General features: G+C 51.4%; 11 protein-coding genes across 11 annotated transcripts; 5 read left to right on the plus strand and 6 right to left on the minus strand.

Moving 5' to 3' along the window:
• Nucleotides 1-1559: 1559 nt before the first annotated feature.
• AtWU_03220 (Tti2 family protein) lies at nucleotides 1560-3433 on the minus strand (the record flags this gene model as incomplete). The annotated part of the gene is made up of 4 exons (XM_035498333.1): nucleotides 1560-2510; nucleotides 2562-3013; nucleotides 3067-3226; nucleotides 3284-3433. 4 exons carry the CDS (start codon nucleotides 3431-3433, stop codon nucleotides 1560-1562), a joined length of 1713 nt encoding a protein of 570 aa, XP_035354226.1.
• Nucleotides 3434-4209: 776 nt separating this feature from the next.
• AtWU_03221 (uncharacterized protein) lies at nucleotides 4210-4506 on the minus strand (the record flags this gene model as incomplete). Its single annotated transcript, XM_035498334.1, has 2 exons — nucleotides 4210-4311; nucleotides 4375-4506. The coding sequence occupies 2 exons, from the start codon at nucleotides 4504-4506 to the stop codon at nucleotides 4210-4212; spliced, it is 234 nt and encodes a 77-aa protein (XP_035354227.1).
• A 1247-nt stretch (nucleotides 4507-5753) lies between these two features.
• Nucleotides 5754-7456, minus strand: AtWU_03222 (tRNA adenylyltransferase; the record flags this gene model as incomplete). Its single annotated transcript, XM_035498335.1, has 3 exons — nucleotides 5754-6001; nucleotides 6060-6611; nucleotides 6658-7456. The coding sequence occupies 3 exons, from the start codon at nucleotides 7454-7456 to the stop codon at nucleotides 5754-5756; spliced, it is 1599 nt and encodes a 532-aa protein (XP_035354228.1).
• A 926-nt stretch (nucleotides 7457-8382) lies between these two features.
• AtWU_03223 (TRAPP III-specific subunit 85 family protein) lies at nucleotides 8383-10653 on the plus strand (the record flags this gene model as incomplete). The annotated part of the gene is made up of 2 exons (XM_035498336.1): nucleotides 8383-9454; nucleotides 9506-10653. The coding sequence occupies 2 exons, from the start codon at nucleotides 8383-8385 to the stop codon at nucleotides 10651-10653; spliced, it is 2220 nt and encodes a 739-aa protein (XP_035354229.1).
• Nucleotides 10654-11210: 557 nt separating this feature from the next.
• AtWU_03224 (putative vacuolar sorting protein SNF7 family protein) lies at nucleotides 11211-12888 on the plus strand (the record flags this gene model as incomplete). Its single annotated transcript, XM_035498337.1, has 5 exons — nucleotides 11211-11257; nucleotides 11325-11571; nucleotides 11647-11865; nucleotides 11940-12134; nucleotides 12202-12888. The coding sequence occupies 5 exons, from the start codon at nucleotides 11211-11213 to the stop codon at nucleotides 12886-12888; spliced, it is 1395 nt and encodes a 464-aa protein (XP_035354230.1).
• A 76-nt stretch (nucleotides 12889-12964) lies between these two features.
• On the minus strand, nucleotides 12965-14336 carry rad18 (E3 ubiquitin-protein ligase RAD18; the record flags this gene model as incomplete). Its single annotated transcript, XM_035498338.1, has 3 exons — nucleotides 12965-13613; nucleotides 13670-13784; nucleotides 13835-14336. The coding sequence occupies 3 exons, from the start codon at nucleotides 14334-14336 to the stop codon at nucleotides 12965-12967; spliced, it is 1266 nt and encodes a 421-aa protein (XP_035354231.1).
• A 295-nt stretch (nucleotides 14337-14631) lies between these two features.
• AtWU_03226 (uncharacterized protein) lies at nucleotides 14632-16424 on the plus strand (the record flags this gene model as incomplete). The annotated part of the gene is made up of 9 exons (XM_035498339.1): nucleotides 14632-14691; nucleotides 14754-14809; nucleotides 14872-15116; nucleotides 15178-15356; nucleotides 15415-15717; nucleotides 15773-15797; nucleotides 15853-15990; nucleotides 16036-16218; nucleotides 16276-16424. 9 exons carry the CDS (start codon nucleotides 14632-14634, stop codon nucleotides 16422-16424), a joined length of 1338 nt encoding a protein of 445 aa, XP_035354232.1.
• Nucleotides 16425-17563: 1139 nt separating this feature from the next.
• Nucleotides 17564-19300, plus strand: AtWU_03227 (glycoside hydrolase family 125 protein; the record flags this gene model as incomplete). The annotated part of the gene is made up of 3 exons (XM_035498340.1): nucleotides 17564-17691; nucleotides 17756-18969; nucleotides 19029-19300. The coding sequence occupies 3 exons, from the start codon at nucleotides 17564-17566 to the stop codon at nucleotides 19298-19300; spliced, it is 1614 nt and encodes a 537-aa protein (XP_035354233.1).
• Nucleotides 19301-19555: 255 nt separating this feature from the next.
• On the minus strand, nucleotides 19556-21134 carry pex12 (ubiquitin-protein ligase peroxin 12; the record flags this gene model as incomplete). Its single annotated transcript, XM_035498341.1, has 2 exons — nucleotides 19556-21009; nucleotides 21077-21134. 2 exons carry the CDS (start codon nucleotides 21132-21134, stop codon nucleotides 19556-19558), a joined length of 1512 nt encoding a protein of 503 aa, XP_035354234.1.
• Nucleotides 21135-21414: 280 nt separating this feature from the next.
• On the minus strand, nucleotides 21415-23475 carry AtWU_03229 (RsfS/YbeB/iojap family protein; the record flags this gene model as incomplete). Its single annotated transcript, XM_035498342.1, has 1 exon — nucleotides 21415-23475. The coding sequence occupies one exon, from the start codon at nucleotides 23473-23475 to the stop codon at nucleotides 21415-21417; it is 2061 nt and encodes a 686-aa protein (XP_035354235.1).
• A 300-nt stretch (nucleotides 23476-23775) lies between these two features.
• AtWU_03230 (ribosome-binding protein NMD3) lies at nucleotides 23776-25449 on the plus strand (the record flags this gene model as incomplete). The annotated part of the gene is made up of 2 exons (XM_035498343.1): nucleotides 23776-23837; nucleotides 23934-25449. 2 exons carry the CDS (start codon nucleotides 23776-23778, stop codon nucleotides 25447-25449), a joined length of 1578 nt encoding a protein of 525 aa, XP_035354236.1.
• Between the last annotated feature and the right edge of the window lie 1989 nt (nucleotides 25450-27438).

Genomic DNA, 27438 nt, shown 5'->3' on the forward strand with positions numbered 1-27438 from the left:
GTCAATCGTCTCCGGACCCAACGGAAAGGGAAGAATACTTCCATCGAGGCGAGAAGTACCAGGCGAGTAGGTGGATACTTCGCTGCTCTCTAGCTTGATCATCTGATTCGAAGCCCGCTCTTCATCATGATTGGTATACCCCACATCGCTTCCGCTCGGCGTTGGAGTGGTAGCTCTCGGTCTGAGATTATACGGTCTCTGACGGGTTGATCTGCGCCCTCGTCCCCTAGCCCTACCTCCACCGCGACCACGACCAGAAGCAACAGCAGTAGCTGAATATCCCCTTGAAGCAGACGGCGGCGGAGTGGTGAGCCCAGCTTCACTCCCGACCTCATCCTTAACTCTAACCGGCGTCTCAGGCTCAGGTTCCTCAACCTGCATATCTACCACAGTCAGCCCACACCCTCCCCCTCCCCCAATCAATCACCCCCCAGAAAGATAAGTACTTACTAAAACTACACCCCCTCCTACTAAACCGACACGCCGCACAAGCCCCATGCGCACTCATCCCCTCCCTAGTATCGAACCCCACCACGCACGTCTTCCACACGCCCTTACCCTCTCTGCAATGGAGACACGGCTCTGGTGGCTCGCATCCGCGTGTCTGTGCGAATGCTGCCGTCAGAGACACGACGTCTTTCAGTGGTCGACGGAGTGGCTCGTTGGTGGTCTCGTCGGTGCGCCATTCGAGGGGTCGGAGGATGGGCAGTTGGTGGTATTCCAGCATTGAGGAGCTGGGGCGTGGGCCCAGGAGGGGGAGGGCGTTGTGGGTTAGGCCGGGGAGGACTGCGTTGGTTTGTTAGTTGGTGGGGTGTTTTGGGGGGAAGTGGGTTGGGGGAGAAGAGGGGAGGATGGGGGGAGGCGTACGCTCTGAGGGGGGAATTTCGACGCGGACGGAGGGGATTGGGCTGGGGGTTTGGTTGTGGTGATTGTGGGAGGATGGTGGTGAGATTGAGGGATGGAGTTAGGTTGGGGCTGGGCGTAGTTGAAGATTCGGAACATGATTGGGGCTGGTTGTTGTGGTTCTTGCATTGGGATTGTAGCTTCGGTTTGGGAGTAGAGAATGGTAGTTGATAAGGGGAGAGGATGATGAAGAGAAAGTTGAGATGGAATGAGTTGGTGAGAGGAGAAAGGAGGGTCTTGGGATGGAATATATGGAAGAGGCTTGAATATGGTACGGAGTGTGTTACTTGGTAGTAGCATCGGGGCTGGTTGTAGCGCTTGCTTTGCTGGTGGTAGTGAGTGGGACTGCAGTGAATGGAACAGATGTTGTATCAGATGCTGAGAGGGTATATTAGCAGTGTGCTGGGTCAAAGTCGATCCGGGAGATATGTGGCTTGCCTTGAGACTCTGTTAGTATAGTATAACACTTGTATTCGAGTCCGAGATGATATCGAACTCAACTTGAGAGAGTCGGCAGAGACTGGTGTGATTGTATGGGTAATTTCATCTATGCCTTCAACACGGTGTTGACTAAGAGAGACTACGCATTAACTAGCAGTAGATGTGGAGAAAATCATTTCGGTGCTATATTAATTGGTTAGAAGTCCCCACTGGTATCAACCAAAATACATTCCATCCTTCCCATCTACTTCCCCAAGCAGCAACTCCCTCAATGCCTCATCGGCACCAACTAGCTCCTCCACCTCCTTCGCAAATCCCTCCTTCGCTTCAATCACCTCGTCATCCTTAGCGATCTCCTCATCTGGATTCTCCAAAACCATCCTCAGCAAGTAGACCACTCCTTTCAGCTGCATCTTCAGTTTAATCAACTCTTCCTTTTCATCCTCTTTCCCTCGCTCCGCAGCCTCCTCATCAGCCACGGTAAGCCAACATGCCGCCACGGCTCCCAGGATCTCCCCTCTCCAGCGCCAAATCCTCGGGTGTGCATTCAAAATCACAGCTCTAGTAACAGCCACTCCTGCCAATAGGAGAGGTGGATACGCCGTCCCGAAGGGATTAGACAGCGTACTGTAGATGAGTGGGATGATTTCCTGTAGGTACTTTGTTGTGTGTACTGCGAGATCGAAGAGACTATCGTGTATCTTGTTTAATAGAAGAGTAGACAATTTCGGGTGCGGGAACGAGGATAGCGTAGATTGTGTCCCGCTAGAAGGCGTCAGGGTGCTAATGTGGTGGAAGGAGGGGATGAGGTTCTCGCGAAGGACTTTTGTTAGCTCGGTGGTGTAGGTTTGCTTATCCTTGGGTGAATAGCTGGTTTTGAGGAGTAGAAAGAGGGTTGGATAGGCTGTGCTTAGAAGACGGATGGAGTCGGGTTCAGGGGTTATGGTGGGTAGGGAAAGGAGACATGGTTTGATGGCATCGATGAAGACAGATGAGAGGTTGGTTCGCTTCAGAATATCGGATTTGGCTTGCTGGATGGGTCGCAGGAGATGGGTGAGAAGAGTGCAGCCGTCGGTTTTGTTGGGGTTGGTTTCATCATCAATTAAGGCGAGGATGGATGGGACGAGAAGGGGGAAGTGGGATTCCAGACGGTTGATGTCTGGCGCCTAGAAGTTGTTAGCGGCAAGTAAAGCATGGTCAGTTGAAGATGGATTTACCTGATATTGTCTTAAAATCCAGGCAAAGACTGTCGTCGCGTAGACGTCTGATGATCGCCATGGTTTCGACTCAGGGTCAAGAATGCTGGTATCAAATCTGGGAAGAGGGATGGGGTGCATGTCCTTGCGACCTGCTGCTGTGATGGCGGGGTTCCTGGTCCTCGTGAAGAGAGGTCGGATTCTGTCCTTGAGGATGGTTTCAAGGACAACCCAGAAGGATGCCTCTGGTGTCGGGGGTGATGTGCAAAACCTTTCAAGAATGGCAATGGACGCCGTGTGTGACTCGGCTGTTGTCCACGGGTCTGCATCGGAAGTGAAGCTTGCCAGTGCGAGGATGATGTTTGGCACGTCTGCTGCTTTATGCACTGGAAATAGAGAGTCCAAGGCCGCAATCACTGATATTGCGAGTGATGATCGCAGCTTATCTTCATGCATAAGAGCGTTCTTCTCTTCTGGGCTACGTCAGCATATCTGAATATGTGAGAGAGGGAAGCTTTAAACTCACCACTGGGCTCTTCCATAGAGTCCGCGTACACTGCCGATGGAAGAGCATGCCTACTCGCCCAGGCATAGATGTGATTTGCTGCGGCAACATCAGGCTCTGATAATTCATTGGAGGTCCGAAGTCTCAGGAACTCCCGAGTGAGATACAAGTTCTCAGATGCCTGCAGTAATCAGTTAGCATCACTATCTAGGTGTGATATCAAAATGGCCTATCATACAGTTGCATTGTCGTTGTCCTTGTGGGCTGAAATGGTGTCCCATAAACGGTCCAATTCCTTGGGGACGACGACATTATCCAGCCGCGAGTCTGGGATGTGCGCATCACCGCGACTTAGGCACTCACGCGCCACCGATTTAAACTCTTCCATAGACACGTCAATGTACCTCGCTATCTACAGAAACGTGTTTGTAGAACTGACAGTCAAGATGTCCATAGAAAGGTAGCTTCGGGCCAGATGACTCGGGGATCCATCGCCGTCGGCAACCGAATTTCTCGAGCGGTAAGAAACGGGAGCCGAGAAACAGTCTTTACATTACCCACCCAGACATCGTTTAGCTGCAACTTAATACTATATGAGCGGTTTCTTTAATTCTTTTCCTCCTCTATCTGTAATTTTTACCGTTACTATCCAAGTTATATTCATTTTTTACGGTACCATGCATATGTCAAAGAAAAAAAGGAAGAAAGAACAAGAATGATTACTCATTAAACGTAGTATATATCTCTGGGTTTTAACAAGTCTACCTGATCCAGTTAAGAGTCTTTGGTACATGTGTCGACACATACTGGACCAAGACGAGGTAGATAGTTGCACGTTCTATCGTCCAATGACTATCTTATTTTCTCCGACCATACTAAGACATCTGGTGAACATGTAAATCATGGATTAACATGCCAAACACAAGCAACTGAGAGCAGGATGTCACCCGCTATTTCAGCAAAATCAGCGTTGACCTAACACATTGGAACTCTCATTGCATCGCTCTATCAATATAAATAGACACATGACGCTGCACATGGCTGATATGAGGTAGCTTTGTTTGTAGTAGGGCTACCAAGTGAGAACCCTCAGGTGAACAATGCTTCAGGAGCCGCCGTTGCTGAGCCAATACAGTGGCAAACACTAGACATATAATGGAATGATCAGTGAACGGTCAACCTGTCAAAGTAATATAGAAGGATTGTCTCATACGTTTTCAGGGTGCCATCACAGGTCCAAGTCTTAGCGTGGACGGTCTCTATGCACTATGGCATGCTTCAGTATACAATTCCACGTGATATCGTACTTTGGGGGCAATGCGTACTTACATTCTTCTGGCACTGTGAAGGATTGAGCGGACATCCATAATTGAGTGGCTCTGCTGGGGTTGGATCCTGAGAGGCATACACGCCGCCCACCAACGAAGCGGCGACATAAAACAGAAGACCGAGGTAGCGCATATCTGCCTGTTTGTGCACGAATAGCAACGACTGTGTGTATGAATAAGTTGAGAATGGGAGGCTTTGATGTTCAAAAGATATGGGATTGAGAGACGTATTTGTAGTCGTCAATTGCATGCTCAAATTGTGGACACAGTCATCATCCCTATTGCATAGGCCATATGTGGGCTCGATTGAGCTGAGGGAATTATCATCATCAGCCAGCCACCATTTCCTAAAGGTTGGTTCATGTGAGCTATTGTAGATGCAGATTGGCCTTGACTACACATGCTGTATTACCCCATACTGCACGATTGAGGTGTTTGAAGTATTATCAGGTGTGTATAACCTGTCCCACGGACAATGGAAGAAGAAAAGGCAGCACTCGATAGACCCGGCATGTACTGCTTAATTCAACACCTGAATCAATGCAACTCGTCTGTCTGGGAACCGTGTCTTTAGTTCCCTAGTTCAGATGTCAGGAAAATGCCAACCCTGAAGGAGGGATTGTGGTGGTTGCTACATGGAAGCAATACATCCCCTTCACCCCATGGAGATTTCCGAGCCTTACGCAAGGGACTTTTCGTGCGACTCTTCAACCCAAAGTACATCAGACAGAGATTAAACCCCAGTCTTCATGAAACATTGTCATTCGAATTCAACAATACTTGCTGACAATACCGGGTGGCCGGACTTGAGGAAGTGGATGCACAAGCGTATGAATATCAACCACCAGACTCACGAGATGTTTGGGCTTTCTCACTTGCCTCTCAAACATTCTAGGTACTCATATCCCCTCTGCCATGCAGGTAGGGAGAAGGAACTTTGCAAGGCATACGGAATTGATTGGATTTGTATTGCTGAGTACCATCTCCAGACATCCATGTGATACATGATAATATACTTCCTTACATTAGCTACTACCTACTTAGTGAACCAAATCGGGAGTGCAATTTATGGCACTGATGTGGTCTATGAGTGATGGAGGGTCCCTTCCCTGCCTGAGCGATCACCCTTACTCACATTGGGTGAGACTTTGCCGTGCGATCCGGCGCAGTGAATGTGCCTATTTCGCAGTATTTCACGATCGTCATACTATATGACACCGGTTGGCATATGAGCAGATTTGCTTCTATCATGGCTAAAGGCGCCAAATTTCCTCGGACGAAGTAGGATTCTCCTCGGTTCCTCCCACAATGCCGAGTATTGTTGAGGGGAGTGAACAACAGAGTATGCGTACCCATAGAGCAGCCATGATATTTCTATTACTATGTAGAGATGCCTAGCTCTTCTTTTCTACGGGACAGCTCTTCTAGCACCTGTTCCTTGTCGGTAACCTCCGGGTGCAACAGCTGCCATTTGATCGACATATCCAAGGCTTTCGACATCCAGGGCCCAGTCTTGCAACCAAGAGCCTTTACAATCTCTCCGCCGTTGGCGAGTGGCTTCAGTTCAAACACATCCTGTAGGTCTTGCTCTTTGATGTAGGAGAGGAAGCGGTCGTACGATTCCAGAACTGCCATCACGTAAGCATCAGTTTCTTATATAGACAATGGGCATGGGAAAGTCCTTACCGCTGGTAAACTCGCCGCCTCGCATAATTCCTTGAAGAATGGAAAGAAGTATACAGAGTCTCCAGTCCTTCTTCCATGAGCGGATGTGCAGTCCGACCTGCTGCCGCACCTCTGCTGCAGTTCCATCCATGCGTCCCTCGAGGACAGCATTCTTGATGTCGGTAATGGCCTGCCAATTATGGGCCGCATCGCCAATGACGGCGATTGTCTTGTTATCGGCTCTCAAACTGTCTCGAGCTACTTCCGCGGTCCGGGCCGGGAGAGGTTTGGCTTTGGGTCCCCTCGCAACGCGGGTTGGCACACTTGACCATGGAGCAAATGCCGCAATCATCCACGCGTAGTAGGATTCAAGTTTGTCGCGTATGAGGAAATCGCGAACATTCTTGATAATCATGGGGTCATCATCATGAGGTTTCAAAATTCTCCCCAGCGCATTGTATGCAAGTGCCCATGACGAGGTATCTGCTTGCGCATCATCCTGGTGGTTGGCAAAAATAGTCGGGTATAGTCCAAGGTGGTCAATGAATTGCAGTGCACCGCGGGGATCAGGACCTGGAAACTGTGAGCAACCATCAATGCTGACTTGGACGTTACAAACCTTGCAGCATCTTTTCTAGCTCCTTGCCCACCCGTTCTCTGCTGATCTTCAGCTTGAGAGCCTCCCCGATAAGTTCATTTCGCATAGCCTCCTGAGTCTCCTCTTCGATATTGTAACCCAGTCGGCTAGCAAAGCGAATCAAGCGCAGCACACGCAATGGGTCGTCCTGAAAGGTTTGATAGGGTTCCATCGGGGTACGAATGATCCTCTTCTGCATATCCTCCAGACCTCTTTCAGTCAAATCCTCAACCTTGGACTCGTTCAGATTATAAAAAAGCGCATTGATCGTCGCATCGCGGCGCATCGCGTCCTCCTGGGCTGTGCCAAATTCCATCTGCGGGTTTCGGCTGTCTTCCGAGTAGGTCTCCTTTCGTAAGTTCACGAGATCAATATCCAAGCCGAATATCCTTGTTGTCACTGTCTCCAGGTGTTTGGACTTCTCTGGGTTCGCCTCGATTTTATGTAGGCTAGCAATTGCATGTTTCAGCTCTCCATTGGGCTGTTTCTGTCGGTACTTCTCCAAGTTTTCCGGTCTATCCATATACTCCTTGAGGAGCAAACCAAACTGATACCCTGTCATGTTGTTGATACCGACGTCCACATCGTTGCTACCCACCCCTAAGAGCTTGTCCCGCACCCATCCTCCGGTAAATCGCAGAACCGTAGGCTCTGTATCGCGGCGGCCTTCTGCAATATTCTTCTCGTGTATGTATTCTGCGACATCAAGTAAGAGTGATTTTAATGTCGATTCAAGAGCAGTAAGTTCAATGGTGGGAACGGTATTCGCGGATTGAGTCATGGTGTCTCCTGCAGCGCCCTGATGCGGGGCAGCTTCAGGTATGCGCCGTCTTTTGTTTGTTCGCTGAGGGGAGAGGCTGGAGGATCTCCGACGGCTCATGGAAGAGCTGTGCGGTACAGATGTAGACCGGAGGGTATGTATACAAGCACGGGGTATCAACGGGGAGATTCTGCGAAGAAGAAGAAATCCAATTGCGGCGGAAGCATCAGTTGGCGGAGAGAGAGGAACAGTCAGGCGGAGTAGGCGGCGCTTGGAAGGCAAGGAGAAGAGGGCTGTTCTGAGCATGGGTAGCAGCCATCCCAGGATGAGTCAAATGGGCTGACGAGTGAATGTACTCTATTGAGTCATGAGATGGTCAGCCTTGTGTTCCCGATTACAAGGAGAGCGCATCGCAGGAAGAGTGGAGGGGATCAACAGCAGCGCCTAAACAATCAATTAATTGCCCGGCAGATCAAGTGGAGGATCATCACCGCCTTCCGAGCCGTCAACAACAACTCAATCCATTAAACTAACAATGAAGCTTGTCGCAGCTCTCCGTTCGATAACAATCCACTGGTAAGCCAGTCTGCTTTCCTGGATCACCTCGGAATTCATATATTCTGAAAAGCAGTGATCAAAAGAGTACCTCGCCACCGTCCTGACCCCCGACATTAGCTGCCGTGAGGGACGCATTAGCCCCAACGGAGCTGCTCGCCCGACTTGCGCTCTGGGATTCGCCCGCGGTGACTTGGCTTCAAACGCATCCCTACAACATTGCCGGATTCCTCCCGCCATTCCCTTTCTCCTGACCATTCCCTCCGAATCTCACCACACCACATCACTCCCTTCCTCTATTACTCTCCTGCGGGATCACTCCCCACCCGGTCCATGGGCTCTAGGGTCAATTCTACTCTTGTTAACAGCGCATCCCACGCAACTCGGAGTCCATGACATCGCCCGGAGATGCGGCTCCGGTCAAGCCTCCGCCGTCGTTCTCGCCCGGCGTTCCACGTGTCGCATCCAAGTCGAGATATCCGAATCAGCGCCGCGACTCGTCATCGACCCTTGATGCAGACCTGGTAGACTCGAGGATCCGCTCTCCGACCCCGCCCCTGACGGCCACGACCGCAGAACTTCCGATTAGGTCCGCATCGCCTCGTGCTCCTTCTTTCCGATCGTCGACTCCACAATTAGCCCGATCATCCCTGGGATCCCCGGTAGAAGGTCGTTTCGATGGCGCAGAGGAAATTCGTTCTCTAATCATACGCTCGTTCTCCCCGGTGGTTGGAGTCTATGCATCAGCGGACACCGATGAGTTGGTACGACAGAAAGGCTTCGCTGGTGGTTTCTGGGAGTTGGTTCGCCCTTTCGGTGAGAATGTGCCCGGAAAGTTGGTCATAAGGGACAGCGTGGGGTCGAGTCGTGGCTGGGAAGACTACGGGGTGCGCTTCGTGAACTTGGCCAGCAACAGCCCGCCCCCTACCAATTCGAGCTCAGGGCGAAACCCCTCCCTGGCACAGGTGGAAGAGGTCTTGGAGAAGCAATTGGGCACGACAGATGATCCGCTGGGCGGATCAATGCGCCCCAGAGATTTCTTGAATTTTCCTACAACATCCCCTTTATACAAAGTATTTCTTCGACACCTTCTATCGATATCCTCGGCCACGCCGCATGAAACATTTCGACATCCAGTGGCCAGCGTTATTGCTATTAGCTCACGCAATACTGCCCCGCTTGAAACCCTCAGACAACTGTATGCGGATACGAGCAATGGGCCTAGGAGGTTGCCAGATTGGTGTCACTCTGAATACCTCCGGTACTACGTGCTTGTTCATGACGAGGATCGGGATGACATTGCCGAATCAACCAAGCTGTACGACCAAATGAAGCGTCATTTCGGGTTACATTGCCACTTGTTGAGGCTGCGCAGTAATCAGTGCGTGGTCACCGACGATGACAGTGTTCAAGTTCCTGAATGCGAATGGCTCTCGCCTACTGAGCGACTTTCGGGTGGAGCTGGTATGAGAAGATCCCTGCATCTACAATATGGCAATTACTGACGATCAACAGAGCCCTTGGTTGACCTGGATAATAATGGTCTTTACCTTTTCGACTCGGATATTATGGCAATCAAGGCCTTTATTCGAGAGCTAGTTGCACAGTCCGTCATACCATTCATGGAAAACCGAGTCGCTGTTTGGAATGACCAGGTGGCCTCTCGTAGGCGTGGTATCAGTGGTCGATTCATGTCCATGTCACGGAGATGGGCGGGGTTCGGAACTGGCTCTCGTTCCAGCCTCACATCGGGGGGAGCCAGCGGAAACTACGATGTCACTCACGGTTACTATAGACCAGACACGCCTGAAGCCCTTCTGCGTAAAATGGCTGACTTCGCGTTCATGCTCCGCGACTGGAAGTTATCAGCATCCACGTATGAGCTTCTTCGGTCGGATTATGCGAACGACAAGGCTTGGAAATACCATGCGGGTGCCTACGAGATGTGCGCCGTAAGCATGCTTCTCAATCCGGCCGCAATGGGGACCAAGGTGAAACTCGACGGAATCGATCAGATGTTCGACACGGCATGTTATTCCTATCTTACACGGTGCTCAGACGCACCTGATGCACTTCGTTGCCTCACTTTAGCCATGGAATTGTTGAAGTCTCGTGGAGGTTCGGCAGTGGAAAGCGCCGCTCGATGGGCCATGCGGGCCATGGACCTTGGGCTAGTGGGATCCATCGGCCAGGGCCTTTTCAGCGAGCGTGTGTCGGCATGCTATGCGGCGAGGTCACCGGTGAGCGGAATGAAATGGGGCTCTCGACGTCGGAAGGCTGGAATGTGGAGTGTATTTGCCGCCGATATGTGGCTTCGTCTGGGGAAACCGTCACTAGCATCGGCTGCTCTCGAGGAGGCGGAGCGACTATATGCAGATGTATTGGATGGCGATGGGGGATTTCCAATGCCCGAGATGCAAACGTTCGTTGACAACCTAAGACACGCCGTCAAGGTCGAGTACTTAGAAGCCCGAGGGCTAGACACAAGGGATGAGGCAGCCACTGCCGAAGCACTGGGCACGGAAGAAACCAGCGAGAAGCTGGACCGGCGCATGAATCGCAAATCCTTGATCTCGAATCCGCTGGATTCGGGCGGTCTTGGTCCGGCGCAAGGCACGAGAGATGATGACAATGCAGCCAATGACGACTTCGAACGAGCTTAGGGACGCAATAATGGTGCGACGGGCGCATAGGTTATACAATATCATAGACATGTGTCAATTAATGTTTCTCTACGTGTTTATGCTTAAATTGAATTCCACTGTCTCTATAGTCCTACCATATCCGGTAGACTCTTACCGCCTTGTAGACCGCTCAACCCGGCAGAACCTAGCGAACCTCGCTCTGAAAATCTCGGATTTAAGCGGATTTAAGAACATACAGTCCCCAAAAAAAGGCTCCGAAATCTGTTGAAAATTGGGCGGTGGCAGAAAATGATCGCCCGCCGCGGCAGAGCCATCACACGTGACCGCCTCTTATCGATAAGATGACCTCCCCGACAACCAACGCTAAGGACGAAGTGGCCCATTTATTGACATCAGATAGACATCCCGATACTACCTCAGTAGCACCACGCACACACGGGGGCTATCCAGCCTACACCGACAGGGTGTACAGTTCCTTCATTGCGAATACATAATATATATCACATTTAGACATTACATCTCTTTTTCACTGTCTCACTTTACATACTCATCTGCCACTCACCATAATAACCACAATGACGACCCTCCTTCAATATATCCTCTCGCAGGATTCCTTCAGAAAGTCCGTCCTTGCCCCGCTTTGCCATCCACTCTGATCATGTTTACTGACACACCTTCTCTTGTTTCAGAAACCGCCTCCCCTCCCTCTACTCCGACTTCCCCATCCACCGCAAGACCAACCCCGAGGGATACACCACCAACATCGCAGCCTGGGAACATGCCCTAACCTCCGCCGCAAAGCACGGCTACATCGCTCCACATGGTCCCGCCTCGAAGGGCAAAGCGAATCACTTGATCCTCCGAGCGGATGAATCCTTGCTACGTGATCTGGAGATCCCGGAGTGTGGACGGCCTGTCGCACTGGGTGCGGTCTTTGTATGTTACAACCATATGCAGGTATATGAGGAAATGGGTGTGTACGGTGACTAATTATGGCTCCGTGTGATGCAGGACGAAGCGACAAGGAATCGAACCATGGTGCCGCTGCATCTTTATCGGACTAATCCAGCGAGTTTGCGCAAGCCGCAGTGGGGGATTGATACGTCTGTTTTGAGTCCGTGGGCTGTCATGAGCTGGGGAATGAAGCAGTTGAAGGGCGTTGTGATTGGAGGCGAGGAGGCGACGCCGAGGTTGCAGCCTCAGGAATTGGTTTTGGTGGAGAATTTGAAGGTAGGTTGGTTGCGTTGGCTTGGGTTCGGTCCGCGGTTGTTGGAATGGGTAGGACTAATGAGGTGTGCTTATAGGAGGCTGCGGACCGCGTAGTCAAGAGTGCCACGGCGAATAGTCCGTCAAAAACGGACTTGGTCTATTCCAAGGAAAGCTTCGTGAACGAGTTCGCGGGTGTTTTGGATGAAGGGACTCGCCTGTCGGACGTGGATATGGATGTGCTGTTACTGTACATGTCCCGTGATAGCGGTGCTATTGCGTACGATGGCAAGGTATGTGTCTTTATTCCTATGTCTCAGTGTTTTATCTATACCATGTAGGATGCTAATTATGTTGCAGACCATCAAATTCAGAACCAGTGACGCTTCAAAAGATATCACAGAGCAAGATACCGCCGTCGCCTCTATCAAAACGCTCATGGCGACTATGGCCAAGCAGGTGGAAAACCTGGAGAATAAAATCACTGAGCTTAATGCGACTGCCAAAATGGCTCTGCGAAACAAGAACCGCGTTTCTGCGCTCTCGGCTGTGCGCTCTAAGAAGCTCGCGGAGCATAATCTGAAACAGAGACTGGATACCCTGATGCAGCTTGAGGAGGTATATTCCAAAATCGAGCAGGCGACGGATCAGGTGCAATTCGTGAAGGTCATGGAGGCAAGCACCGGAGCACTTCGGGGCTTGCATGCTCAGATCGGTGGTGCGGAGAGGGTCGAGGATGTGGTAGAAGAGTTGCGTGAAGAGATGTCCAAGGTGGACGAGGTCGGAAACATCATGAACGAGGCTGGTCCACAGATTGATGAGACTGAGATCGACGACGAGCTGCAGGAACTGGAGAACAAGGAGCGGGAGGAGATGGAAGAGAAGGAGGCAGAAGAGACTCGCAAGAAGCTCGCCGAACTCGACAGTCTCCAGCAGGGCGCTCAGGAAGCCGCTCGCAGAACAGCAGCGGAGCGAGCTGTGGAATCGGAATTGGAGGACCGCCTGTCTCGGATGTCGGTCGAGGAAGGTCCCAATACCACTGCTTAGCGCAAGACGATGAACAATCCTCCAGGGCCTGGGACCTGCATAATGCGCATATTCTAGGCACATACACCGAGTGCAACTAATTTTGCGCATTGGTCATCTGGCTGTCGACTGAGCTCTGGAGCGTTTGCGCCTGTACCTCAGGAACAATGACGGTTTTGTCTTCTACAGGCAACCTCTCCGGGGGGTGGGCATCTTCCGCCGCATGTATGGCTTCCGTGTGCTCAACAACAGGTGCACTCGAAGGCTGATACGTTGTCTGGCTGGCAAGCTGGTCGGTTGCCTGATTTGTGCCTACATTTTCTTGTGGTATCGTGGTGCGCACCTGCGCTTCGCTCTTCTTTCGCGCATTCGCAATGAGTCGCTTGAAGTCATCATCATGGCTCGTTGACCAGGCCGCCGCATCGAAGTCTTTGCGCATGACGGTATCTGTGACATCACCTGATAATTGCGCTTGACCGCCTTGTGTACGTTCCCAGATATCCAGTTCTCGCAACAATTCCCTCTTGGACTTTGGCGTTTTGGAGTCGCAGTTGGCATTCCATAAATTCATCCACTCTGTGTGACGTCGTTGCAGAAGAGGCCTCGGGCCCGTGTTCGGTATACCCAAATCTTTTAACTTCTTTCGGAGCACATTATCTTTCAATAAAGAATAGTTTATAATGGGCAGTCGTTCTGGTGTTTTATTCAGCGCGTCTTTTGATCTCTGCGCCGCTGGTTGTAACGAGCTATAATTTTGAGTCAGATGCAAACATGTAGAGACGCTCCGGAAGACATATCTTACCCAAAGTTCAACTGTTTCGGTGGCGCCGGCTCTCCAGTGCATGTATCCAAATGTCGAAATACCGCCTCATTCTTCATCCTCCGGCTGCAGATCGGGCACGCGACTAGTCCGTCCTCTTCAGTGGCAATTAGCATGCGACGCAACTTTGCCGATGAGTATACACACCTGGAACATATTCCTCATCATTACTATCCTCAATGACCTCAATCGCAACAGGATCTTCCTGAGAGCCCACTCCCCGAGTTTGCGATCGAGTCCTCACGCCCTCCGCAGCAGATCCATCTACCGCCTCGACCTTTCTCTTTTTCGGTGCTGGCTCCTCCGACTTTGCCTCTTCTGTCGCACTCCCCCGCGCAGCAGCCTTCCTCGCCAAATCTATAACACTGGGTCTAGCATTCTGGAACGCCTCGACCAGTTCCTGAACAGCCCAGTTTCGCCGCAACTTCAATTCCTGATCCGAGCTGCGACACGCGGGGCATTTGCCTTCCGTGCTTAAACACCGCCGAATACAAAGTGAGCAGAATGTATGACTGCACGAAGTAATCACCGGGTTATCGAAGAAATCCTTGCAAACCTGGCAGCGGAGGGCAGATTCGAGCGGCGCGACGAGTGACAGTGGCGTTGTAAGCCAATCGGTCGAGTCGGGGAGGTCGAAGGTTTGGTCCATGGGGTGGGTGGGTGCAGGCTACGGCGACTATCGAGGTATCATCGGATAGACAGGTAGGTCTAGTAAGCAAAGGCGGGACGAGGAGAGTTTCTGGGGCTGTAATGAACCGTGAATGGCAACTGGCGATCATCAAGAGTAGTTATTGTGATGGCGTCGGAGACTGGCTGCGGTGCCAAGACCCGCTGACTGATACGCGTAAAGTGCTTCCAGAACGCGTCGTCCATGTTCTACTCCGCATCGCATGTTGCTTTGAACGACGCCGTTTTTCACGCACGATAAGAGGCCTGTTGTCATCATGGCTGTCGCTGACTATAAGAGGTATCTTGCTGAGAATGTTCTCAACGAGCGACGCACGGTGAGTCATGTCTAATGTGCTGCAAGCTGGATATCTACTAACAGCTTCGCCGCATACTACAGGTCACCTACCGGTCCTTAGGTCGAGCCCTTCGGGTTCATAGTACCCTGGCCAAGCAGTATGTCTTATACGAAAGACACGAAGTTATGCATATGGATTATTCTGATTGTTATCGGAAAGGATGCTTTTCGATTTCCACCGCAACGAAAACAACAAGAAGCCAAACAGCGTCAATGCGACTTACATTATCACGGGCATCCAGAAAGCGCCAGAGACCCCTCCCACAACGAATGGCCTTCAGGATAGCTTCGATGGCATTCCCCAGAGCAGTCCCTACATTAGCAGTTCGATGCCGAACCAGGATGTCGCTACGGATGAGATCGCCATGTCCTCGGTTGTGCTTGTGCGAGAGGAAGACTTGGAGGGTACGTGGAATTGCTTCCATTGCGTTACGCAAAGGGTGGAGTCTGATAATTGGGTGCGCAGATGCGAAGGCGACTTTCCAATCAATCTCATCGATATACGTCTACAGCCTTCAGCCAACGGTGCTTCAGGATCTCAACGTCTTGACAGATGTCGCGGGAGAGATGATCGCCAAGCATGCTCAGGAGGATCCCTTAGAATACGGCAAGACCTGGGGCATGATCCAGGGCAACAATGTCCGGGTAAGACATGCGCTCGGGTTTCTATATTCCTCTGATACTAATTCGATTTGTGCTGCAGAGACGAACCGGCGGTCGCCCTCCTGTACCAGCTCCCGCTCAGGCTCCAGCTCCCCCTAAGGCGACTATTCCAGCTAAGCGTCCTGTTAAGGAAGAAGAAACACCACAACCCAAGAAAGAGTCTGAAGACAAGGCCCCGAAGACGGAGACAACGATTAAACGCGAGGAACCTCCAGCGTCTAAGCCAACTGAGAAGACAGCTCCTCCAAAGCAAAAGAGCAGTATATTTAGCTCTTTTGCGAAAGCCAAGCCGAAGCAGAAGAAGGAAGAATCAGCAACGCCGGCCACTTCGGCTGCCGAATCGGTCAGTTTTGTTGGACCCAAATTGTCTTGGTATCGAGTGACTGACAATCATATAGGCCGAACCCAGTGCTGCTGAAGATGGTGGGTGTTCACCGTTTACATTGACGACGATTTACATGATACTGATGAGTAGCAGTGGTTCTGGACGACGCATCAGACGGGGATGAGGAGCCCGAGGAGCTCTTCCGAGACTCAGGGAAGTCCGCATCCGCCGGTACACGTGAGTCGCGGAAAGAGCGTGAAGAGAGGCTCAGAAAGATGATGGAAGATGATGGTACGTTGCCTCCTTATTGTCGGTAACTCTTCTGACTGGTATTAGACGAAGACGAAGACGAAGAAATGCCCGATGCTGCACCGTCACCGGAAGCGTCTAAACCTATCGACGAGCCGCCGCCGAAACAGGCTGAACTCAAGGAAGAAGTTACGGTGAAGGGCGGTCGTCGCAGGGGCAGACGCCAAGTCATGAAGAAGAAGACAGTCAAGGACGATGAGGGCTATCTTGGTGAGATTATCAAATGTTACTTGAGTAAGGCCATCACTGACTTTATTTCTTGCGTAGTGACTGTTGAGGAACCAAGCTGGGAGTCATTCTCAGAGGACGAGCCAGCTCCACCTCCCAAGAAGAAGCCCGCTGTGAGTGCACCCAAGGGCAAACCAGCAGCGAAACCGGGACAGGGTAGCATCATGTCCTTCTTCTCGAGGAAGTGAACAGCTCTTGGATAATCGGACGATTCTGAAACCGCGTCATTTTCGAGACTTTTCTCTGCTTCTGGTGCTCATATACCATATCCGGGGGTTGTGACCGATATACGCTGGTTGAATAGTGCGCCTAAGCACTCCCAAGAAGCCATTCCCATATGCAGTGCGTTGAACCGGTCAAACCCGGTTATCTCCACCTCAACCCAGACTAGACTCACACCCAGTATACCCTTCTTTGGTACGATGCAGTGGACTGCTTGTTACATGTCATCAATATCTGGTCTGCTATTCTCCTTATCCCAATGCTTATGTGTTCCTGCATACAGCGCTGCATCTATAGTATATAGTTTCACTGTTTTCACTCGACACGCATAGCATTTTCCACCCAAGTAATACGTCCAGTTCATGTACTATTAGGTAGAGCTTTGACTATACAAATATTTGTGACGTATTTGCAGCGTTCTTGAGTGTGCTCCCATTCGAAATGGACAATCTTTTTCATAGTTTTGATTGTCATGAATGCGGCTGGCTCTGATAGGCAAAGATGATAGCCATTATCCAATCCATCATTTACTCTATTGTACCAATTCTGGACTAAAGTCAATGCTTCGAAGCGCAGTAGGATAGCGTTCAAGTTATGCTTAAGCGAATACCGTCCTGGGATGTGATCGACAAGCTAATGCCAACATATAATATCAATGGTGTCAGGCGACTATCGGAAAGACTCTTGGCCATCGGCTGATCAAGGCACTTGATCGAGCGGAGAATTATTACTAGACATGACAAGACTAGTAGATGTATAACGCAGAGAGCAATGGATGCAAATCTGACCTGCAGTGAGTTAGAATTACTGCCACGAAGTATGTGCATTCCGGAGGGTTCAAAGGCATCCTACAGGGCAAGAGTGAGTTGGTATGATGGGATGGGAAATACTGCCGGGAATCCGGGGGATCAGCGAGGAAATCGGCTGTTTGCGATCTTCTTCCCCGCATTCCCCTGCCTTCCCCTGTCATCCCCCAACCCGCCCACTTTAAAACATGCCATTGTTCCCCCTAATTCTTTTTCAATGGTCAATGGCACACTGGTTCAACCTTCCGGCCTCATAATACAGACTCACCATCAGCGACAACCGCTAACCAGTCGTCAAAATGCGCTCGTTGTCGCTGGCCGTCACCCTCGCCGCCGGCTTGGGTGCAAGGGGAGCTGCAGCTCGCGATGAGCCTTCCATTCTGCGTCGGGCTTGTCCAGACTACACCTCTTATGCTTCTACTGGACAGTAAGGGACTCTTCCCTTGACATGACTTCTGTATCAGCCTGCTCATCCTCTTCGTCATTTCCAGTGCCCCATACAGCGGTGGTCCTCTGAATCTGCCCTACCAAAGACCCGCAGCAGAATGTCGGACCTTTGTCTCAAACGCAGTAGAGCAGGTCATCGACGATGTGACCTCGCGCATGGTAGACAAGGACATGGCTCAACTCTTTCGCAATGCCTTCCCTAACACACTGGACACAACCATCCGCTGGCATGTCAATAGCACGTCCACTAGTACTTCCTCCTCTCGGAAGATGAGACGAGACAGTTCGCAATGGCAAGGAGCTCAGACGTTCGTCGTGACCGGAGACATCAACGCAGAGTGGCTGCGCGACTCGACAAATCAATTGACGGGCTATCAAACACTGGCAAAGAAGGACCCGGCTCTATACAGTCTCATCCTCGGAGCCATTCATACGCAGGCTGAGTTCGTCATCCAATCACCCTACTGCAACGCGTTCCAGCCCCCTCCGCCTAGTGGAATCCAAGCAACAAGCAACGGCCAACAGGATACTGTGCATCCAGCATATGAGCCCTCTGTTGTCTACGAATGCAAATACGAACTCGACTCCTTGGCCAACTTCCTCGCTCTGGGCAACGAATTCTACGAAAACACCGGATCCACCGAATTCCTCACCAGCCGGTGGTATCTCGCCCTGGACACTCTCCTGAACACCACGGACGCCCAGTCCCAGCCAACCTTCAACAGTAACCTTCAGTATGTCCAGAACCAGTACACCTTCCAGCGCCAGACAACCCTCGGCACGGAAACCCTCAATCTGGCCGGGATCGGGAACCCGCTCAACGGAGGCACCGGACTCATCCGCAGCGCATTCCGTCCCAGCGATGACGCCACTATCCTGGGCTACTTCATCCCAGCCAATGCCATGATGTCCGTGCAATTGAAGAAGACCGCGGATCTGATCCGCGCAGCTGGCGGCGACTCGACCCTCGCATCCAATCTCCAAACCCGCGGAGAGAACCTCGAGCAAGCCGTCCGCCAACACGGCATTTTCAACCACCCAACGTACGGCGATGTCTACGCTTTCGAAGTAGACGGGTACGGCTCGCGCATCTTCATGGACGACGCGAACATTCCATCCCTCCTAGCCCTGCCCTACTTAGGCTTCGTCGATAAGTCCGATCAAGTCTACCAAAACACCCGCAAGATGATTCTCGACCCTAACGGAAACCCATACTACCTCACTGGATCGGACTTTCACGGCATCGGTGGACCTCACAGTAAGCAATGCCCGAACCTTAGAATTTTGAAATCAGGACAGCTAACACAGACGCATTAGTTGGTCTCGAGAACGCCTGGCCTATGTCCCTGCTCGTGCAGGCATTGACTACCGACAACGTAACGGAGATCACCGATTCTCTAAACCTAGTCCGCAACTCCAGTCTCCTGGGTTTAGTCCACGAGTCCATCGATGTCAACAACATCAAATCATACACGAGACCGTGGTTCGCGTGGGCGAACTCTGTCTTTTCCCAGACTATATTGAAAGTCGCGGCTGAACAGCCTGAGGTTCTATTCGGAGATGGAGCGGAGCCGTATGTCATTTCTTAGATGAGGGCTATCATTTCACTTTGATTAGCATAGCGTGTGTATAGTGCGATGTGCTATAATATACCCGGCCTGTAGCTTGGGCTCCTTGAGATATCAGATAACAATATTAATATTTTAGTGAACATGAACATGTTGAACTTAACCTTCATTCCACACAATGCAAATTAAGTACTATAGTATGTATATATACGCTCCTTACAAATCATGCAACCCATTCATACAGTAAAAACCCTCACACCCCTCTATAAACTAAATCTACACCAACACCCTCCTCAACCCCTCCGTCCCACCCAGCACTCTCCTCCCCGTAACCGGACACCTCCCCTTCCCACTCTCCCACTTCCCACGTCTACTCCTCGACTTCTTCATCTCCTCCTCATCACCATCATCCCCACCCTTATGCTCCCCCTCACCCCCCTCCAAATCATCGTCCGCCCACGCCGCGCCCGCACCCTCCCCATTCATGAAATCCAACTGTCGCTGATGCTCCCCATTCAACCAGTGGAAAATACACACATAGCAGTAAACATACCCCGTCTGACACGCCGTAGGATTCGTAAGCGCATTCAAACAGATCGGGCACGCGGACGCGACATCCGAGTCTGGCGGGGGGAGTGGCACGGTGAAGATGGGTAGATAGGAAGTTGCTGAGATGGGGGGTTGGATGCGTGTGCGTGCTGGCGGTGTCGATTTGAGTGCTGATTTGAGGGTTGGGGATGATGGTTGCTGCTGTTGCTGTTGTTGTTTCTCTGCGGCAGCGGCGGCTGCTTTACGCTTCTCCGAGGGAGGCGTCATTCCTGCTGCGACGGGGGCAGGGAGGTCCAGGACCTCGGTTGCTTTGCGGGCGAGTTGGCGCGAGAAGTCACTTGCGTGCCACCATTCGAGGAACTTGAGGGCGAAGATCGACGCCGGGAGGAAGTAGCGGAGGGAGGTGAGGAGTTGGGGGTAGAGGTTCTGCGGGCTGAGGAGGCCCAGGAGGCCGGAGCCGGGGCGGGTGCGGGCGCCTGCGCCGCCGGGACCAGATCCAGGAGTGGGTTTAGGGTCGAGGATGGAGGCGATGGCGCGGTGGTCTGCGGAGCTGAGACGGCGGATGCGGGTGCCGATGAGCCAGAGGAAGGGGGAGGAGTACTTGGTGTTGTCGAAGAGGTAGGCGAGGTTGAAGGCGATGATGGAGAAGTAGTAAGCGGCGTTGACGGAGGGGTAGATGTTGCGGAGGAACCACTTGTAGTAGTGGAGGAGACGTTGGCGGATTGTTGGGTTTGGAGGGAGGTCGTCGCCTGGGTTGTAGCGAGGACCGCCGCTCATGATTAGGGATGCTTGTGGTGCGGCGTGGATGTCGTAGCCTTCGTCGAGCTTGCGCTTTAGGTAGGGGATTCCGACGAGGACGAGGAGGTTCTTCCAGACGTCGGAGGTGCGGAGCTTGAGGGCTTCGCGGACGGGGCCTGGGGCGCCGAGTTGGGCGCGAGGGATCTCGCCATTCTTGGTGAGGAGGACTCGTTCGCGTTTGAGCGAGTAGAAGTTCTCTGTGAAGGAGCCGCCAAAGGTGCGGAGGTAGTAGCGTTCGACGAGGAGGGAGAGGAGCGCGTAGATTTCGTCGTAGGAGTTGAGGATTCGGAGGAGGTATCGTGGATGACGGTGAGTCGCGACGGCGAGGATGTATCGGATTGAAGGGGGGAGAAGGTCGGAGAGCTGTTGTTCGGCGAGCAGCTCTGCGATGGGATGAGGGTTAGTCGAATGGTCTTTGAGATGGTTTGGGGTGAGCGATAAGGCACGTACCGAACAGCGATGGCTTCAGCTCATCGAATTCTTGCTGCAGACTGGGCAGGTATTCCATGATGGCAGCAGAACGCCAGTCATTGGCCCCTAGGTGGAAGAAGCAGTTGGGACGGGGGGATTGGGTGGAAGATGGAGAGAACGCGGAGGTGCAGCAGCTGCTGCGGTGGATGTCAATCCGATGGCGGCGAGTTGAGCCGAGGCTTATCGGCACGTCAGCCAGGTCCGGATCCACCGTCACATTCACATCCACTACTTCTACTTTACTGCGCAATAAGAGGGAATTGGGGTTGTGTTATTTACTAGTACAGTGTCTACTATTTACAATGACTTAAGGGGCATCATTTCAGCATCTTCATCTGGCATGCGTTCCAGAATCGGACCAGATTGCTCGTCGATCCTTCCGCGGCCTTTTGCACAATTTCGGGATCGGCAAGCAAAAGGCAGCGCTTGATATCTACCAGAAGCTCTCCCTCGAGGGGTATCGGGTTTTCCTCCCTCCTCATCATCGGGATCCATGTTGATACGCAATCCCGGGCACGGAGTTCATCTCCCAGATCAGCATGCAACCGGAACAACATCTTATAGTCAGCAGCGGTGCGCAGACTTCCATTGAGGGGACCCTTGCGCCACAACTTCCAAAAGCCATTGTAGTCGCCGTGCTGAAAGAGCGATAACATAAGGCTGCGGGCTTGCTCGGGTTCAAAGGGTAAGTCAAGGGTATCGATTAGGCGAGACACCCGATAAAGAGCGCTTTTATTTTCAGCCTGTGCATCATTTGCTCCGTCTGGTACAGTGGTGGACGGGGAACTGGCAACGGCTCGATAAATCATGTCGAACACTCTCATGTTGACAACATTGGTGCCGCGCAGAGATAGATGTTCAAGCACAAGAAGAGCTAATTCCTGGTCCGCTTCCGGAACTTGCCCTGCAATGTCCTCAGGGCTAGTTCCTGCTAGTCGGGGAGATAACAAGGCTGAAACAACTGAAAATGCTAGATCATCAGATACTGAACAACCAGCGCAAGTACATTCTGTGAACGCTGAATATAAACCCCGCTTTGTATATCCCGGGTGCTGTCTGGAAATCGCGTTGCAGAATAGGACAAGACGGGCTATTGCTCTCTCTGCCGCCGTGCTGATTGATAGCAGATCATGGAATAGGCGCATGAATAGTGTAGAGTCATTATCTTCCGGGCCCTCTCCTAGTTCGATCCTGGCCTGAACGTCGGATAGTTTTGAGAGGTGGTCAAATAGTGCATCCATTGAGCGGGTTGTCTTTCCATTGTCGCTATGGTCATGGTCTCGAAGTAAAGACGAAGGCTGGGAATCCAAAGTTACTTCCGTATCTTTTGCATGGATTGCTGCACGGTCGAAGTGTTGGCTTGCGGGGCGACGGTTGGTGTGAAGCAGCCTCTTCTGTCCGAACAATGGGCTAGTGGGAAACCTGGAGGCATGGCCGAACTCACGGTCAGATGGTGATACGTTTATCGAATTGGAAGCACGAACCTCTTCGGAAGGTGCGGCTGAATTAACCTGGGAAATCCTTTGTTTCTCTCTTTCGGATCGGTCCAGCGCCTTCTGCCAAAGGCTTTCAAGATCGACTTCGGCTCTCTTTTCTTCTGTGAACATCTGCACAACAACCCTAGTGCCGGTGGCAGTGTGACCAAACCCCTCAAATCTATAATTCTCATCCTTCTTGACTGGCGTTTCCTCTACCACACCGGCATTGACACAGATCCAGCCTGTCGTGATCCCATCGTCCTTTTCGTCAAACATAGTACCGGACCTGCTGGCGAGCCTAGCACGCCGAGCTTTTCTCCGGAGCTTGATCTTCAACTCATTTCGACCCAGGAGTCCATCAGCGTAGGGAGACAGCTTGTAGGTACTTCTCAACCAGCGGCAAAGACGATCTGCGGACACATTCAAGTGCTTGACACTGCGAGCAGTTCCAATTATCATAATCACGTTGGCACCAAGAGCTGGCGGAGTTTCCAATCCGCGCAAATCAATCAACTTCAGTTCATCAAGACCAACATCCTTGAACACATAGTCGAGGAGTGCAGGGAGGATAGCTGGAGGGTTCTCTGGCAATTCGGGAATCTGATCTCGCGAAGTTGTCTGCCTTGATTCGGGCACAGGTGCTTCTTCCTGTAGATACCATGGGATGTGAGGGGTGCTCTCCGACGCGGAGTTCGCTGTCAGTTCTTCTTTCAATTCAGATGCCGGTGGCACTGCAGAGGACGAGGATGAAGGCTGCTCAGAACGGAGGCAAGATACTGAAGCAAAAGCTCGAGTTACTGGGTGAATGGTCGACCGGTATAACGCGGCGCGAGAGACGGAAGGAGGCGCGCGAAGTGCTGTCCTGGAGGACCAGGCAGCTCTCAACAATGCCCTATTCATGATGGTCAATAATGCAGAAGTAATGGTACCAAACGAGAGCTCGACAGCTTTCTTCGCAGTGGCGACAAGCAGCGCAATTGGGGAAGCTGCTGAGAGGCAAACAAGACAAACGGTGACTAAGGATGGAGTCAGCAAGCAAACAGAGCAAACAAAAAGTTCTCGCGGCGGGGCAAATATTGATCCCCATGACAAATCTAAATTTCGCTTCATCATTCAGCGAGCAGGAGTCGCCGGCTCTTCTATCTTTCCTCTCTTTACCCTTTTGTTTCTCTGGTGTCAGGCCTCATCCCTGCTTCCAACATGTCGATGGACCTGGATGCGCCGGTGCCTTTCGAGGCCCCGCAGGAGCAGATCGCTGCGACGTGAGTTACCCCGCAAATCGAAAGAAAAATTTCCCTGTAAACATACATGAGGGCAATATTGATCGGGGACATTAACTAACAACATACGCTTTTTAGTATCCTTTGTTGCAACTGTGGCGCGCCTATCGATGGAACAACATCCGCTGGTGCCCTTTGTCAGGACTGTGTGAAGTTGACGGTTGATATCTCCCAAGGCATCCAGAGAGAGGCAGTTCTTCACTGCTGCAAGGACTGCGAGCGGTGGCTCCAGCCCCCCACCAGCTGGGTTAGTGCTGCGCTCGAATCGAAGGAACTTCTCGCACACTGCTTGCGCAAGCTCCGCGGCTTGTCCAAGGTCCGCATTATCGATGCCAGCTTTATCTGGACCGAACCCCACTCGAAACGTATCAAGGTCAAGATCACCATCCAGCAGGAGGCTTTCCAGGGCACCATTGTGCAGCAGACTTTCGAGGTTGAATACGTTGTCGCCTCGCTACAATGCCCTGACTGCAAGAAGTCGTTCACTGTCAACACTTGGAACTCCAGCATTCAGCTGCGCCAGAAGGTGCCTCACAAGCGAACCTTCTTGTACCTTGAGCAGATCATCCTCAAGCACAACGCTCACCGCGATACAATCAACATCAAGGAGGCCAAGGACGGTTTGGATTTCTACTTTGCGCAGAGGAACCATGCGGAGAAGATGGTCGAGTTCCTTTCCTCCGTCGTCCCCACCAAGGTCAAGAAGTCGCAGGAGCTGATCTCCATGGATATCCACACCTCCACGAAGTCCTACAAGTTCACCTTCTCGATCGAATTGATCCCTATCTGCAAGGATGATTTGGTTGCGCTGCCCATTAAGCTTGCCAGATCATTGGGCAACATCTCGCCCCTGGCCCTCTGCTACCGCGTTGGTACCTCTGTCAACCTTCTCGACCCTAACACCCTTCAAACCGCCGATGTCCCGACAAACACCTACTGGAGATCGCCCTTCAGGAGTCTTGCGGATGTGACGGAGCTGACCGAGTTCATCATCATGGACATTGAACTGGTTGGACGGTCGAACGGACGGTACTATCTGGCCGAGGCAACCGTTGCCCGTGCTTCGGACCTTGGCTCGAACGATCAAACCTATTTCACCCGCACTCACCTGGGTGGAGTCCTTCACGTCGGTGACTCTGTCCTTGGTTACCACCTGACTGGTACCAACTTCAACGACCCCAACTTTGAGGCGATCGAGGCCAGTGGCCAGTACAGCTCCGCTATTCCCGATGTTGTGCTCGTGAAGAAGTTCTACGCCCGCAAGAAGAAGAACAAGAACCGCAACTGGCGTCTTAAGCGCATGGCTCTTGAGTACGAGGAGGAGGCTGCGCAGCAAGCGGCCGGCAACCTCAACCGTAAGCAGGAAGCCGAGCGTAACCGCCTTGAGGAAGACTTCGAGATGTTCTTGCGCGATGTCGAAGAAGATCAGGAACTGCGTGGCACTCTTGATCTGTACAAGGCACGGAGAAGTGCCCCTGTGGAGCAGGGTGGCATGGATATGGACGAGGATAGCGATGACGAGGAGGTGCCCAAGATCAACATGGACGAGCTGCTTGATGACTTTGACGAGTTGAACATGGACGATGACCATTAAGTTCCACGGGACTTTCTTAATCACGACTGCACATAGGGGTTTCTGGCGTTTTCATGGCTATTCTGATATCGTTATGGTTAACAATATCCGGTCTGATACACAAAAAGTTATCATAGATGAAGTGAATGATTAGACATTGATTAGGATTGGTGAAGTCTGACTTGTATTTCTCAACTGAAGTATCGCTTCACGACCGACATGATCATCGTGAATATCGTAGCTGGCAGTAACTGCAGGTATTGAATAGATCATGTTCGGATGCTCTATATAAATTCAGATTCTGCAGGCCTCATCTTCTTCCTTCCACACAACTCGATTATATCCTAGATCTACACTCCATTCGCGAACCCTATCGCACTAGTCAGAGGGAGAACCAATCTTACTCAATAGATTATATAGGCTTTCATCCCACATGTCAGTTCATTACTACCACAATGCCCTAATCGCTTGGCCCCAAGATGAAATTCAGACATTGCATAATGCCGTAACCCTAGGTAAAAGAAAGGCCGAGAATCAGAAAATCTGGTTCTTTTCGCTCGGCTTGTACATGGAGTACATTCAAAGTACTGTTCGTCCGTCTTAGAGCCCTATGGGCAAGAATAAGAATTGGTCCGAACAGTACTAATATTGCAGCGGGCAGGACGCCCCTTCCGGTTACGGACGAACGATCATTATTCGTATAATGATATCTCTTACGTGAATACACTTAGTTAGTTAGAATGAACATGATTTGCCTTGCCTACGTTTGCCTCTTTCACATCCTATTAGACATAGATCCGACATCATTGATCCGTTCGCTCCAGTACGGAGCAAATATGGTGGCTAAAGCAAGATCAGCCAGCGGGCTGTGCGGTTTTGTCCACAGGACGGAACTGAGCAAAAAGCCTCAGTCATTTATAAAGGCCCTCAGTATCGCTGATGATAGCGGCAGATGACACAAGAAGTGGACGGAGAGGACCCTTCGCCGTCATCAAACTAGTACTGCCAAGCAGTAATACTCTGCCAACATTCAGAATAGGAGCGGAGGGCGATTAGGCTTCACTACAAACAGGTGACCTGCATCTTTCAAGACGAAAACTATCAAACAACACAACAGCAGCAATTATATGGATACGCGAACATGCATACCTTATTATTATACACAGGGAGAGATATTTTCGTGCATACGATGGGAAAGACCAGAATATATGCAGGAACCACTGTTAAGACGTAATAATGTCTTCTCGATATGCACTGCATGCAAAAATAACTCCCTTGAGCAAGCTGACTATTTGGTTGGAGGAAAAAGGAATCCGATACTACCCCGTCGTTCGCGGCTACTATATCCTTGGTGGAGAAGTCGCACGCCAGTCCAAGTGCTGGTTAGTCAATTATAAGAACCCTATGAAGGAACAAGTCATCATATAGGGCACTGCTACGGTGGGCTTTCTGGTCCATTGCCTCATGGACATCAGAACTACGCTACTGCGGCGTGAGTATCACAGCACCAATAAGCTATGTACTATAGCGCCGAAGCACTGGGGACCTAGTCAGATTCAGACTGCTACATTTAAGGCGATGACAATGGTATGCTAGGTAGGGCATACACAATCTTGAAACTAATAGAATGGAACACTCCTTCATCTTTTCGGCCTCAAAGTCCTCTTTGTCATGGCCTGGCGGGTGGGATTCTTTGATCGTATCACTATTGTGGGAACCGTTATCAGAATTGTCACTTATATGCATGGCTGCGAGCTGACTTCAGAATTTGATACCCAGGCTTTTACCAACAGCAACTCCATTCGTTAATGATGCACAATATCTTGGGTTCTAGAATGCCTCAGGGGCCGCTGATCTTAGTCCTGTGCCGACGGTGTTCCAGAGTGTCAGTGAGAAATCGACATTTTCTTTCTATTTGAAGCAAGTCCCGCTAGTTTGGTCGGTAAACTCGAGGGTTCGCATAGTCATTGAACACTCATGACATAAACGATACGACTTATCCCAGACGTT

The sequence above is a fragment of the Aspergillus tubingensis genome, assembly GCF_013340325.1.
Source record: "Aspergillus tubingensis WU-2223L DNA, scaffold_4, whole genome shotgun sequence".
Taxonomy (NCBI): Eukaryota; Fungi; Ascomycota; class Eurotiomycetes; order Eurotiales; family Aspergillaceae; genus Aspergillus; species Aspergillus tubingensis.